General features: G+C 36.1%; 1 protein-coding gene across 2 annotated transcripts; it reads right to left on the bottom strand.

Annotated features, from left to right (window-relative positions):
- Positions 1-629: 629 nt before the first annotated feature.
- Positions 630-13,893, bottom strand: LOC140277358 (excitatory amino acid transporter 1-like). Of its 2 annotated transcripts, none has more exons than XM_072372342.1 (10): positions 13,714-13,893; positions 10,513-10,655; positions 10,278-10,415; positions 8,342-8,546; positions 8,217-8,259; positions 5,802-6,082; positions 5,477-5,710; positions 3,663-3,857; positions 3,441-3,575; positions 630-1,685 (listed from the first exon to the last, which is right to left on the bottom strand). In XM_072372342.1, exons 2-10 carry the CDS (start codon positions 10,649-10,651, stop codon positions 1,475-1,477), a joined length of 1,581 nt encoding a protein of 526 aa, XP_072228443.1. In that variant the 5' UTR covers positions 10,652-10,655; positions 13,714-13,893; the 3' UTR covers positions 630-1,474. The 2 variants fall into 2 exon arrangements, with proteins under 2 accessions (XP_072228443.1, XP_072228442.1); XM_072372341.1 differs by having other exon boundaries at positions 10,513-10,652.
- Between the last annotated feature and the right edge of the window lie 1,582 nt (positions 13,894-15,475).

Here is a 15,475-nt window from a genome sequence, read left to right as displayed (position 1 = left end):
AATTTAGGTAACTCAGTCCAGTATTAGGACCAAAAAATACTATCTTTTTTAAAAACAGGGTAAGGGTTAGCCTAACCCTGCTAAAAGTGCTGTCTGTCACTTTTGTAGAACCTCTTGCCTTGTAATTCCTATACACATGCAATCGCAGCTAAAAGGAGTTCATTCTTAGAGACAGGGTGAGGAGCTCAAATATATGAAGAGAAGTTGGAGTAGAGCTGCTATCTTTACTTTGCATCAAAATGAGTCAGCTGACGTGGTTTGGACATCTGGTTATGATGCCTCCTGGAAGCCTTCCTTTTGAGGTTTTAAAGGCATGTTCAATTGGGAGAAGACCCCTGGAAGTCCAAGAACTCACTCATTTGTAGTGAGTTGGCGCTATAAAGATAAAACATTTAATTGACTGGCGTTTTAATGCGTAGAGTGTTGCTTATCTTTTCCTTTAAATGATTTTTTATTTGCATTCAAACAGCCAGTTGGCTGATCTGTTATGACATTCTTTAGTTTTGTTTTGAAATAAAGAGGAAAATATGTTGGTGCAGATTCTCAGTCATCCAAGTCATGGTAATCCCAAGAGTTTGCAGAGTTTATAGGATGAATTAAAAAACATCAAAAGTATGGGACAGGTACAGAAAGGCTTCACTCTGTTTATTTCACTGAAGATATAATAAGCAAAAACTGATTCAACAGTTTCACAAAGTTGTTAAATAACTTGATTAACTGTTTTAAATCTTCAAGCTGAAATTAGACTACTATTCATTAATCATTCACCATTTTCACTATCAACAGTTATTGGTTTAAAAAATTCTCAACTAGTCACATACAGTCAAAATATGAAGGTGTACACATATGTATTGGCAGTTCTAAGTGTGAGAGAGGGAGTCTAAATCTATTGGAACCTTTTTAACAATCACAAGATGTTCAATACTAACTACGAATTAATGTTAGGGAGGTCTAGATATACAACTTACTGATAAAATTGAGTTAACAATGTCCTAGAAACAAAATAATAAACAGTCTGAATGTTCTCATTGTATTTTTCTTCCCTTTTTGTGGAAAGTAGCCAGCTATCTTTTCCTGCTAAGTGGCCCTAAATGATCTATTTTAAAACATCTTTGCCATTACAGATGATGATCCTTCACTTACCACTCACTGAAACTTACTTTTTTCCTCAGGAGTTAAGTTATAATATGCATTAGAACCGTTAACACAAAATAACTGAAACTAGCAGTCCAATACTCAGTGAAGATATGTATTATCTGACATGATCATTGTCATCAGCATGAAAGAGGATTATAGGAAATTTATTGTCTCTGTGATATGACAGTATGGGAATGTTAACAAGCCAAGGTGAGAAATAATGACAATAAAACTATGGTTGGCAACATCTTGCAATAGGTCCATACTCCCATTAACAAAACAAACTTTGAGGATTTGCTTGATGTCTTAACAAATGTCAGAGAAGTTGAAATTTAAGCTACATGTTTGATTCACTGTGCATGCGTTTGTCGTTTTCAAAATCACTGTCCTGGGAGATGAGATGGTACGGTTTCTTTCTCTCCTTCTCCTCTAGCACCGAATTTCCCATCTCAACATCTCTGCTGCGGAGTTCATGTCGAGACAGGAACTCCACTATACCGGCACCGATTGAATCTCCCAAAACATTGGTGGTTGTACGTAGACGGTCCCTGGACCCCATGTAAAAGAAAAATGAGAAAAAAAAATTAAAAAGGGTAATTATATGTAAGTGGTAAAACATGACAGAAGCACCTAGAATTTCAACTATGACATTTTTTTATGTCTGACATGATCTTTGCCTTAAAGAGAGGCTGACTCTACTCTAGCAGGGGATGTTTTAGCTAATGTTTTAGCTCATTTTGTATTGCTGAGTATGTACACGATATTGCTCATGTCAATTCTATCAACACCTGTCTAGGCATCTGTTCTTAAGAAACTCAACATGCACTGGTATGTTAGCATCATGAAAAATGTTGCAGTTCAACACTGGATATTTCTCTTACTTTAGCAAATGGGAAACTGAGTATTGGACGTAAGTTGATCTTGTTAACAAACAGCAAATTCAACATAATGTCTTCTAATGTTTCTATTCGTGGGTCTGCTAATTATGAATACAGGAAATGATTTGTTTGCAGGTTAACTGTCTTAATTAGCAGGGGATGTATAATACTTGTGTATCATTTGAATTCATTATTTGGTGAATGTAGCACAGTGGGAGGAGCAGTTGTCTGGCATTAGGTAGTTTAATCCCCAGTTTACCCAGACCACATGTTGAATTGTTCTAAAGCAAGACGCGGAACCTCATGTTTCCTCCGATCTATCCATGAGTGTGTTAATGTGTGTAATAAAGAAAAAACACTGATTAGACTATGAGACTGTACAGACCTAAATGTGCTGTATGAGTATTTCAGTGGGTGAATGCATGACTGGATGAAGGTGTAAATGCACTTTGAGTGGTTAACTAGACAAAAGAATTGCTATATAAATACAGTCTATTTACCATTTTTGTCCTACTATAAACAAAACATGACACTATCAAAGCAACCTTGAATGGACATATGAGTTTTCAAACATTTTGTTATTTTTTGTCACATTACAGTTAAAAACAGTATCCAAATGCAAATGAAGAAGCAAATGAAAATGTTTTCAGATGTAAAGGTAGTATTCACTCCTTTCATGAGAGTTTCACTAAATGTCGAGAGACTACAGTCCTACATGCAGTTATGTTCATGCCGAATTGGATGAAAATGACACAAATACTGTATGTCCAGGATACAAATGAATAGGTTACACTTTTCTGTTGCTGTGTAGAAAAAGGTTAAACAGATGAAAATGCCAAAATGAACACATGACTAATTAAATATGTGATTTTCCTAATCTACTTTATTTCAGCTCCAGTTTTATTCATTATAAGGCTGATTTATCTGTAAGAAAGTGAATGTATGTTCTTTGTATGCACATACAGGCACTAGACTTTCTTCTGCTCAAGGAGGAAAGTCCTTCTGAAGTGGGACTTTGACAGACATTGATTTTTGGTTCATCCTTGTTAAAAGAAAGGAGAACCTTTCTATCTCTTTCTCTCTCTCTCTCTCTCTCTCTCTCTCTTTCTCTCCTTATTACCCCAGTTAGCAGAGTCATTTCTGGTAGCGGTATTCTAATTGAAATGATTAATTTGGGAAACCTAATTATGTTTCTATGTTAACTCTCTTTGCAAAAATATTCAATACAAAAGGGAAGATGTAGCACAAGCCCCCGGGGGGAGGGGGGTAGCGTGTCATTAGATGTTAATGAATATGAAGCTGGTTCTGACCTTTAAATTGACAAAGATGATTTGTGTATAGTTTTAACATTTGACAGGACAACTTGATTCACACTGTGTTTGAACGAGATTATTACACACATTCATTATATTGGACGCTACTCACAGGAACCAATCAACCGCAATGATGAGAGTGATGTCATCAGTAGGAAGTCCAACAGAGGTCAGTACTATCACCATGGTGACCAGGCCTGCTTGAGGGATACCAGCAGCTCCAATACTGGCTGCTGTTGCTGTAATACTTCACATTAAAGACACCGATAGACATGAAAATATGGCACTGCTGGAGTTCCTATTTTTACAGCACAGGCCTTTTATTCATTTTTACCTGATGGTGATGATCTGGCCAAAGTTCATTTCCATATTATTGACCTGAGCAATGAAGATGGCTGCCAGTGCTTCATACAGAGCTGTTCCATCCATGTTGATGGTGGCACCCACTGGCAGCACAAAACGTGTGATTCGCTTATCAATTCTGTTGTTCTCCTCGAGACATTTAAATGTGACAGGGAGTGTTGCAGAGCTGGGTAAAGACAAAATAGAAAATAGTTTCTTAAAAACAATTAGCAAAAAAGGCAAAACATGCCTTAGACCACAGATCACTTACAACCACAGATTCAATAGGGTTTTTTTTAATGATCTTTTACTCTGGTCTGGTTCACTTTTGTAGGTGAAAGAACTTTGTTATCCATTTTAATTAATATAAATTACTTTTTACCAAAAGAATGGCGTACTTTTAGAAAGCAAATATAATTTCCATATGGAATGAATGATCTATGAGGTATTTCCAAATTAAAAATGTATTCTGGGGACATAAGAAGCTATCCTTAACTAAATAAAAAAGGGACATAAACCGCTTAAGGTTGGAAAATAATTTTGTCACATATAACTACGGACAATATATGCATTTGAAATTAGATCACTATCGCTCTCCAAAGTATTGCCAGAGTTTAACCAGAAGCATTAAAATAGTTCATAACACTGTAATCACTACAAGGAGTCACTACTGCAAGACTGGAATATTTTTACACATAAAAAAATGTCAGTAAACACTTTAAAATGATATGTTTAGTAAATACATATTTGTTTCTTTTAAATTGCGGAGATAAGCTGTCTCATATAGTTTAGTGCCAGCATTTTACCTGTTCAGTGGAATGGTCTGGCAAATGAAATGGTTAAAAAAAAATTCAAGAGCAATAAGCAAAGAGTTTGCTACTTTAGATAACATTGAAACTGTGGCAGACAACAAATTCACGTCAATAATAAATTGGACTGGTCCACAAATACTGATGCACTTCACAAGAAGGGCCCTAAGCCCTCTTCACCTGCTAAGGGGACTGAGGTCCTGTGCAGTTAACAGGGCTCACTTAAGGACTTCTTATGACACTGTAGTAGCGTCTGCGATCTTTTATGGTGTGGTCTGCTGAAGCATTGGAATGGCAGAAAAGGACAGGAAGAAACTCAGCAAGTTGATTAAGAGGGCCAGCTCTGTCCTGGACTGCCCTCTGGACCCCATCGAGCAGGTGGGTGAGGAGAGGATGTTATCTACGCTAATATCCATCAGGAACAACACCTCCCACCCCCTGCATGGTACGGGCTCACGAGCAGCTCGTTCAGCAACAGACTTTTACTTCCGCAGTATAGGAAGGAACGCGACCACAGGTAATTTTTATCAGCAACCGTCAGACTCCATAACACCAAATGAGCGCACTCATCACTCATCATCACTGCCACTTTCTATTTCACTTGCATCTTACCATGTTCATACGTTGTATATACTATTTAACATCTTGTATATGCCATCTTCCATTTTGTACATACATTCTTGCATTTGTTTATTCATTTTTGTGGATATTCCTTGATCACAGAATTCTATAACGTGCCATTTTCTCATTCATGGGATAATAAAGGTTATTCTATTCTATTCTATGATGAATCTAGAAATAACTATGGAATATCATGATGTCAGCTTGCTGGCAAGCAATCCGTCACATCAGTAGCTCTTTGTAAATATACATACATAGCAATAAAACCAGATTTTAGGGAGGCCGATGTTGATTATAGGTATGAATTTAGTTGATGTGGTCCTCACTGGTCTATTGTTTAATTTCCTGATGCATAGCAGTAGCACTTATTACACACCTGGAGGAGGTTCCCAAGGCTGTTACTAGAGCTTGCAGGAGTCCAGCAATGAAGATAAAGGGATTCTGTCGAGTGATGACAAAATAAAGAGTAGGTAGAATAAGAACGCCATGAATCAGTAGGCCAATGATGACGGTGATGGTATACATGCCCAATTGGCCACCCATCTGTGTCAGATCATCCATCTCTACAATCTTTCCTGCAATTAGGAACAGGATTCCAATTGGAGCATACCTTGGTGGGGTAGAAGAGCAATAAGTTACTTTTGGTAAGTCTAACAATGTACAATCAAAAACAATTGTTAGGCAAATCATAGAAATTTTACCACATGATGATGGCAACCAGGCGCATGATGGCTTCATTGAGACTGTCGAAGAATTCTCTTAGGAGCTGGCCTTGCTCCTTCATGTTGCCAATTATTAGACCAAAGCACATGGAAAAGACCACCAAGCCAAGGGCGTTGACTCCATTGACCTGACCCGGCACTGGGATCACTTCCTCCCTTATGATCTCCATGATCTCTTGGGTGCCATTGGTTGAGTTGAAGAGGGTATCATTCACTGTCACAGTAACATGGACTGTCCGTTTTCCATATTTGGTTTTGAACTGTAGAATGAGAGGAGTTTAAACAGATCGGCGTGCTCAACCCAACTTTTATTTATTAGTTATTAGTTTAGTTATTTAAAAATATTTGTGGGAAAAAATTTGCTCCACGCCTTGCCATTTCATCATACGGCAGTACAGGGAACCTAAACCCAACTAAAATTTTAGTCAATGAAAAGATTTCCCTGAATTTTCATAAATTTCCCTAATTATTTAAAGTCCTCATATAATAAACCACTATATGGTATATATTTAGTCATGGAATACCATATGTGACTTGTTTTGGTTCAACAGATGTCCAACACAGTGGACAAAACCACAGTGAGTCAGATGAGGGGAACCTCTATTTTTCAGAAATTGAATTACTTTGATTTATGGTTGTATTATTCAGCTGAATTATGAAATAATAAGCTTAGTTATGTTTACAATAAAATGTTGAGGAAGACAACTTCCTCAACTTTGTCTGCTTTTAATGCTATGAACGAAAATGTTGTCATATTCATCATAACAAATTCAAAGTATTGATGATAGAATATCAGTGTTTTCAGCCTTTTGGTAAGAAAATTTCAAATTCTTTGAAATCTCAAAATTTGTTGTAGAAGAAGTTAAAAACCTAGCACCTTTATTTTTGAAATTACAAAAAACATCACTTTTACCTTTTTGGATTTTTACAGTATGAAAAAAAGGTTTAACAAATTAAATAGCCATTTCTCTCTGAGGAGGACCCCTCCTCAGAGAGAAATGGTATATATATTTTACCTAATCTACTGAAATAAAGTAGATTAGGAAAATCACATATTTAATTAGTAATTTGTTCAAATAGATATATTTTTTCTATATATCCATTAAAAAAGATAAACCTAATAATTACAATTGTATTTTAAAAATACAATGAGTATTTTTTTTAACATTTATTCTTTTATACACTTATATCCTACCGTATGTTGTTACTAATTGAGTTTTTGTTTGTTGTTGATACTAACCTGCCTTTAGGCATCTATGTAGCTGCTGAATACTTTGAATTTCCCTCAGGATTAATAAAGTACAACTACAACGTTACCCTACTTGACCCACTACCTTGACCCTACAACCTATCCATTTTCTAAATAGTGTACGGAATTGGAATTGGATTATGTAGAACATGTCAATTTCTATTTTTCAGGTTGTGTGTTGCCCTTCCTGCAGCTCCATCCATTTTCTATACCGACAGTCCGTTAATCGAGTAGCGGGTGGGCTGGAGCCTATCCCAGCAGTCATCGGGCGAAAGGCGGGGTACACCCTGGACAGGTCGCCAGTCCATCACAGGGCCACATAGAGACAAACAAGACAAACAACCATGCACGCTCACACTCACTCCTACGGACAATTTGGAGTCACCAATTAACCTGACATGCATGTTTTTGGATGGTGGGAGGAAGCCGGAGTACCTGGAGAGAACCCACACATACACGGGGAGAACATGCAAACTTTACACAGAAAGGCCCCAGGCAGGGATCGAACCTGGAACCCTCTTGCTGTGAGGTGATCCTGCAGCTCACTATTTGAAAAAACATTTTCAATTTGTGTTGAAGCCAAGACAGATTTCTTCAGGGAACTATTGCTGTCTTCTTACTTTAACCTTTAATATACTTTAATAAACCTAAAAGATGGTTTTGGCATTTAATACAGCATTAGTAAAACCTTAATGTTCCTCTAAAACTATTACTATGTCACTTGGTTTCAGAAATGCCTGGCTTCTTGGCTGAGAAATGTGCAGATAAAATACATTTCTTATACATACCATGTTACATTTGTAGAAACAAATAAACAAAAAAAATTAGGTGACTGAATTGTCTGTGATAACACAATATGTGTTCAGGCTATTACTGAACTTTAGTCAATCTAAGCTTTGGAATCAATGCAGTGAGAAATGTAAAAACAGACTTTAAGTGCAATGATATATATGTTGACATATGCTTATTGCCATAGAAATGGTGTTCAGTTGGATTAAGTGTTTCTGTCCATCAGACATGTGAGATGTATGCTTGAAACACAAGGCTGACATACCTTGTGTGTAGACATAGTGTAATTATGAAAAGTATTGATATGTTGTGTGATGTTGAGGATTTTGTGAGGTGTAGTTAGTTGTAAAGCTTACCTGCTGTGTGCAGGCTTGGACCAGGTTTGGTGGGAACATATTTCTGAAATAAGAAAAGAGAAAATTTAACTTTAGAATTATCTAGTTACAGTCAAAGAATATCATTGTTCTCACATGCTGATTACCTAATCAAATCTAAAAAGGCGTCAGCAGGACTGACTTGCTCTATGGTTTGCTGCTTCCCAAACTCATCTTTTGACCCTTTTCCTGGGTGGATTATGAGCACGATTATAATTCCTATGAAGACTGCAATAATGGTTGTGGTCATGTAGTAAATCACAGCTCTCATGCCCATCTTTCCTGAAGCTTTGCTGTCCAAAGCTGCCATTCCTATTGGTAAGAGAAGATTGAGTATTATGACAAAAAAACATGCTTTATAATCAACAATCACAACACACCAAATTATAAGGTGCTGTTTGTCCAGTTTGTCTAGCTTTAATTACTGATTATGAATTTTAGGCACATTAGATATTTTTAATTGTATCCATCACAAAACACCAAATAGGTGGTTGTTTCAGTGGGCCCTAATCTTTTCTAGCCAAAAGAAGAACAAGTATTTCTTAATTCCTACTTGCCTAAAAGCTCTCACTGGGCAAAAGTTGAGGTAATTGTGAATCACAAGCTGACATGACATGCATGTTTTTAGATTATGGGAGGAAGCTGGAGTATCCATGAATACACATAGAGAACATGCAAACTTCTGAGAAAGCTCCAAATTGAGATTTAAACCAGGAACTTCTTTGAATTGGGATTAATTTGAATGTACATGGTGACATGAACATTCACTTCTCTTGCTACTGTAGCTAGAATATGCTGCTCTAGAGCTAAATTGCCACCTTGTTCGGCAAATATATCTTAAAATTGAATAATACAATTTGACTGAATTTCTATCCTGCAAAACAGTGTAAAATAACAAATAAAAATTTATTTGGACTCGTGTCCCTAATGAATAAGAGAGATTGGCTGTTTAGTAAAAGAGCCTGTCTTTGAAAAATATTTCAACTGTAGCTGTAATGCATCATGTAAGTTAAGGCTATATTGCCTTATTTCAACATCCTACTTGTGCATGTGAGCCTGCTCTACAAAAGTCAATCTTGCCATCCTGTTTGAAGCAATGTTTGAAAAACTAAGTACACCCAAAGTCTCAGTAGTTTGTGGAACCACCTGTAGCAGCAACAACTTAAAGTAAGAATTTTTTTGTAGGACTTCATAAGTACCTAACATGGGTTTGGAGAAAACAGTATACGGTGTAATATAAGATTATATGATCTATATTATATAAAATGTGTGTTAGGAAATAGGAAAATTCCACCTCTGAACTGCACTGTCATAAGCAATAATGAAATATATAATGCAAAGATTTTCTTTATTTGTTGTCTCCTTTGTAGGAGAATCAGAGGAAATTTCTTCTCATCTCCAAGCTGGGTCAGGGTGAGCTTCTTAATGCTTACTAGCTTGTAAGGATAGACTCTGAACCACATCTACTGAGACATTTTTTCATTCATCAAAAATGTTTTAGAGATAACGATGTAAAAAGCATCATTACAGTCCCTATTTGTATCCATTGATACATTAAAGTCGTATCCTTTTTTCTTTGTCCTCTGTCCTCTTACTTCTCTGTAGTATTTCCCACCTGTTCCTCAAATTAATATTTTTCTTTAAATGCCACAACTCTGGCATCAACTTGATCAACATAAACCAAACTTTTAATTAACATTTTATGATATTTTACATTTGTATACTAACAGTCATCTTAATATTTTCTTTTGATTAAAAAAAAAGATAAAGAACAGGTCAATTCAGTTCATGTTTGCAGCTGTGTTAACCTCTATTAGTCCATTATAAATGCTTAGACTTTGGTTTTAATATGACTTGCTTGGATAATAGCCTCAAATCATTAGGTAAACGTGTTAGCAAAGAGATCAGATTGGGACAGAAAAACCCATTAGGATCTAGCATTACTGCTTGTGGGTTGCTGAGAGATCAAACTGTATGATATCCATTCTGTTAATATCACATTAGAATAAACATTAAGTGCTGAAAAGTGTGAATGAGTTGCACCTGTTATTAAACTGGACACAAGTAGTGGCAGGACAAGCATCTGAAGCATTCTCATGAGCACCTCTCCAGGAAAAGAAAAGTACTTCACTTCACGATAGGTCATCTTATATGGACGCAGTGCAAATCCAAGAATAATGCCTGCAGAGAAAAAAAAAGTGTTTCTCAACTGCATTGACTCTGACTGAGAGAAGTCGGGAAGGATTCATTTTAACATAGTTTCTTGAGGCATACACACCTAGAATAACTGCTGCAACTGTAAAGAGCACAAATGCATTCTTCTTGAGGAAGGCCTGGACATCCTCTTTAGAAACCTCCTCCACTTTCCTTTTGGCTTTCATGGTGCGTATGTGAATGGATTCCCTGATGCGCTGCATCCTGCTGAGACACATCCATGTGTACATTAAAGAAGCTAAAGCTATAAGGTAGTCTTCTCTGTCATTAAGATAACTCTCTCTCTTTTTTTTCCCCACACTGTTTAACAGTGTTGTAGAATAGAATGGAATTAAATAGAAAATAATGTTACAACATAAAAATACAATACTATAGATTGTGATAAGTGTTTAGTGTAATATTCAGATATAAACATAAAAAGTTATTTTTGTTTTCTTCATTAACAAAATGATTCAATTATTAATACAAGAGCAATCAATCAGGCAACACTGAGAAATGATGACGTAGATACCAACATTTTTGGAAATCCTTGCAAAAGTCAATGTTTAGGCTTTGCGCTCATTAGAAACCCCATCACAATCTCAATAATTTCAGGACAATAACTAAAATAAACTAAATAAAATAAGATATGATTGACATTTTAAAGAATTGGCTTTGATTGTTCAAATATGATTTCTATTTTTTTATGCACCATCGTTGTCGGTTCACCAGGCAAAGATTTTCCTTTCTTGACTGAAAATTTCAAAGCGGGCATGTGGTCCAAAAAAAGTCATTGCTTAATCCTATAATATATATTTTAATTTTTTAGTTTATCTGTTTACATCTTCAAGATTTTTATACAAATGTTTTCTCATTCTCCCATCATGTTTAATAAAAAATGTGTTTAATATACAATCATTGTAAAAAAAAAAAATTTGAAGAAAGAAAGAAAATTTGAGCTACTTGACTAATTTTGAATTTTCCCCACGGGGGGGGGGTGTTCTATTCTATTCTAAAAAGCATGGAAACATGAACAGGGGATCACAAAGGGGGATTTAATATATTTCAAGATGGTAACTTATTATCTGGAGAATTTCTAGACACATTTCTAGTTTCTAGGTTTAGTTCACTGCAGTTAATAATAGGTCACTTTAAACTGAGAATAAACAGATCTAATCAAATCCAATTAGAATCCAGTTCAATAAAATTCTTTATAATCAAATTAGATCCACATCAGCATATCACCCCATTATTTACTTCAGATGAAAACAGTCAGTATTGTTTTGACATAATTTCTCTTTTAGTGAATCAATGTATAATGACCATATGAAGCACAAACATAATATGGCTTGTAAATTGTAAATACACTGTATTTATGTAGCCCTTTTATGGTCAGTTTTACACTACAAGCCGCATTCACATTCATGCAAAGTTATGAAGCACTCCTTAGTCTATACTGTTTTTTTGCTCATTCAGTGCCTTTTCCTCTATTGTACATACAGTCATATATTATTGAACACATCAAGGGCAATAAGTGGTGCGGGAATGGGGGTGGGGTTGAGCTAATCTTTGACATGTGAACTGGGGAAGCAAGGGATCAAACCACCTGGCCTTCCATTTGACACAAATCCACAATTTGAGACAACTCAGCTACTCAACTATTGTCAGTAAAATGCCTGTTGGTCCTCTGGTTCCAAAGATTCTAAGGTTCCTGGTGGTTAAAAAATTATTCTAATAATGCCCGTGTTTTATTTACAGTTGTAGATAGGATGATTAGTGTCCCAGTGTCAACTCCCCCTGAACATTTATCGGCCAGTAAATGCAATGAGTTTGCTGAGTTTTTCAGAGACAAAATCGAAACAATCAGAAGTTCTATAAATCAGTCTTCACAAAACATATTACCTTCTTCCACTTCCACTGAAGTTACCGTAGTAAAAATGCCTGAATTTAAGACCACTGACCTACTTGAAAAGATTGTCTCACAATTAACCGTATCCACCTGCTGTTTAGATCCTTTGCCTACCAAGTTTCTCAAACAGTGCTTTAATCATCTGTCCAAATACTTGCTACAGATTGTCAACTGCTCGATCTCATCTGGTATTTTCCCACAGGGCCTAAAAACTGCTGTTACTAAACCCCTACTAAAAAAGAGCACTCTAGACCCGTCTGTAGTAAATAACTAAAGACATTGAGAAGGTTGTCTTGTCTATCAGCAACTTAGTAGCTTCCTGAATAGTAATGATCTGTTTGATATCTTTCAATCTGGATTTACCCAAAACCACAGTACTGAGACGGCGCTAATTAAGGTGGTAAATGACATTCGCCGAAACTCTGACACTGGTAATAAGTCAGTTTTGATTTTACTGGATCTACGTGCTGCATCTGATACCGTCGACAATTCTAAACTATTAGAAAGACTAGAAAAATGGGTTGGACTGTGCTGGTTTAGATCATACCTACAAGACAGAGACTATTTTGTTTCCATTGGCAACTTTGTCTCCCAGAAGGTTGACATGAGGTGTGGAGTTCCTCAAGGAATCCTCAATCCTTGGTCCTCTCTTATTTAACCTTTACATGTTTCCCTTAGGAAAACTTTTGCTTATTTCTGGAACAAACTCCCTGAAACACTTAGATGTGCCCCAAATGTTGCTACTTTTAAATCAAGGCTCAAAACTTTCTTGAGTAGATTTTACAGAAGGTTTGCACATTTTTATCTTTTTATCCTTTCATCATTTTATTCTGTTATTTATTTTCCTACTATGTAAAGCACATTGAGTTGCACTTGTGTATGAAATGTGCTATGCAAATTCAATTTCCTTGCCTTGGTGTTCACTTTGTTATTGCATAAAACCATCCTTTACGTTTGGATTTTGTGCTTTTTTTGTCCTCCCCTTTTAAGTAACAAATGCTATATAATGCTATATAATAGAAAAACTAAGACTAATGCTTTCAGTAGAACTCTAGACTGCAAAACCTCTTTTTTGTATTAAAGACCATTTACATATATTTACAAAAATTATTTTTACTCACTTTTACTTAAATCTGGAGACTGAATCCAAATTTTTTAATTGCTTTTTTTGTATAGGATTTTGGTAAATGGTTCCTTTCTTTTCAGTACTTTTATTCCACCTTGCTTTTTTTCTTTCCTAACTTCAAAAAAAGGGTAAGACAGTAGAATAATATCTAACTATGTTAAACCAAGTCACTGTTTTGGAGCTTGCATGATTAAAGCATGTAAAACTTCCATGAGTTTGAATAGAAATCAAACGTAGAGTTCATCACGTACCTTTTTGGAGGGTTGAGTTTTTTTCCAGGCTGCTGGAGTTTTTCTGGAGATTGTAGGATTCAGTAGGACAGAGTGTCTGGAGCTCTTAAATGAAATACTCCAAGTGTGTGGGAAACTGTGCTCTCCTTCACCTTCTGTTACCAGAGAAGACAGGGGGGGACTCATCCAAAGGAGAGACACTGATTGGGAGGGTGAAAGATGAGAAGAAGAAAAAAGAAAATGGTCCTCCCATAATAACACTGTTAGCCCTGTGACACAGTTTCAGGACTGAAGTCACAGGATTAATTAATTGAAGAATGATCCACGAGCCACTTCACTTCTTTAATCATCTCCTCTTCCCTCCTTTCTTTTGTGGTTTTAAAACTTAACATAAATTATTTCTTGTAAAATAGAATTATTTCTGGCATTAAGCAATAACCAGATTTAAATTATACATATCATCTCACTTGAGACGTGTTATAGTTTAAAATAATTCCACAGAGTCAATGACATACCACAATTAGCCAAATAAAGTAGAGCTTGAGCTGTAATAGGTGACCTCAGTGTATGAGAAATATCCTCTGGTGAGTTGAATATAATTAGTGAAGAATACCCCTCAAATCAGGTCATATAGTCCTTTACAAACACTATTCCCATGTGATTGTCACAATGATGAATGAAACATTTGCTCAAATTGTCAATCTCAGAATCACTCACCGGTGTCAATATTTATATAGTTTTATTTATTCATCTATTCATTATTCAATCCATTTATTTGACCTTTCAGCTTCTTCTTCTTCTAAATTTGCCTAACAAACTTAACCATTTATGATTATATGATGATACTTCATTACAAGACAAATGCTATTTATGCAAGTCAATGCAATTTAGAGAGACAACAGCAGAGATGTTTTTCGACATCTTTCTACAAATGAAGAAATATTCTTAAGTCCTGCATTTATAATTATGGCGCACTGAGATATACATTTGTCACAGTGGATAAAATGACAATATGTGAAGCGACAGAGTGAGAAACCCATTCAATTCAATTTAATTCAATTTTATTTATATAGCGGCAGATTACAACAATTGTCATCTCAAGGCACTTAAGTAATATAGTCCAATTCAAGCCAATTGGAATTCAATTCATTGTAATCATAATCCAATTCATTCATATAGAGCCAATTCAAAAAATAATATCCTAGCTAAGGAAACCAACAGATTGCACCGAAACTTCAGTCTTCAGTCCAATCTCCCGTCCTGAGCCTGAGGGACTGTGGAAAGGAACGACTCCCTTTAACAGGAAGAAACCTCTGGCAGAACCAGAACCAGGAAGAAACCTCTGGCAGAACCAGACTCAGGAAGGGTGGCCATCCGCCTCGACCAGCTGGGGTTTGAGAAGACAGATAAGAGGGAAAAGAGGGGGGAAAAACACCATAACGCCATTCAAAGGATATCTGTTGGAACAGGGAAACACAAGTTAATAACCACAATAATGTCACATGGACATAAAATCATTTGAGAAATTAAACAGGGGGAAAAAGAGAGCAAAGTGAGGAAAGGTGTGACAGATGAGGTCCCCCAGCAGTCTAAGCCTACAGCAGCTTAACTATGGGATGTTTCAGGATTACCTGAGCCATCCCTAACTATAAGCTTTATCAAAAAGGAAAGTTTTAAGCCTAATCTTAAAAGTGGAAAGGGTGTCTGCTTCCTTTAATCCCAATAACATGTTCAAGTCTCTGTAACAGAATGCTGTGATCGATCGTATCAAATGCAGCACTGA

The sequence above is a fragment of the Leuresthes tenuis genome, unplaced genomic scaffold (assembly GCF_036924035.1).
Source record: "Leuresthes tenuis unplaced genomic scaffold, fLeuTen1.0.hap1 SCAF_19, whole genome shotgun sequence".
Lineage (NCBI taxonomy): Eukaryota > Metazoa > Chordata > Actinopteri > Atheriniformes > Atherinopsidae > Leuresthes > Leuresthes tenuis.
Note: the sequence above shows the minus strand (reverse complement) of the source record. Positions and strands in the feature narration are given on the sequence as shown.

Coding starts and splice junctions, on each gene's coding strand:
- LOC140277358 (XM_072372342.1), bottom strand. CDS start 10,651: ATGCAGCGCATCAGGGAATCCATTCACATACGCACCATGAAAGCCAAA. Junction 3,858..5,476: donor GCCTTGGGAACCTCCTCCAG/GTGTGTAATAAG, acceptor GTCTTTACCCAG/CTCTGCAACACTCCCTGTCA. Junction 3,576..3,662: donor GGCCAGATCATCACCATCAG/GTAAAAATGAAT, acceptor TTTAATGTGAAG/TATTACAGCAACAGCAGCCA.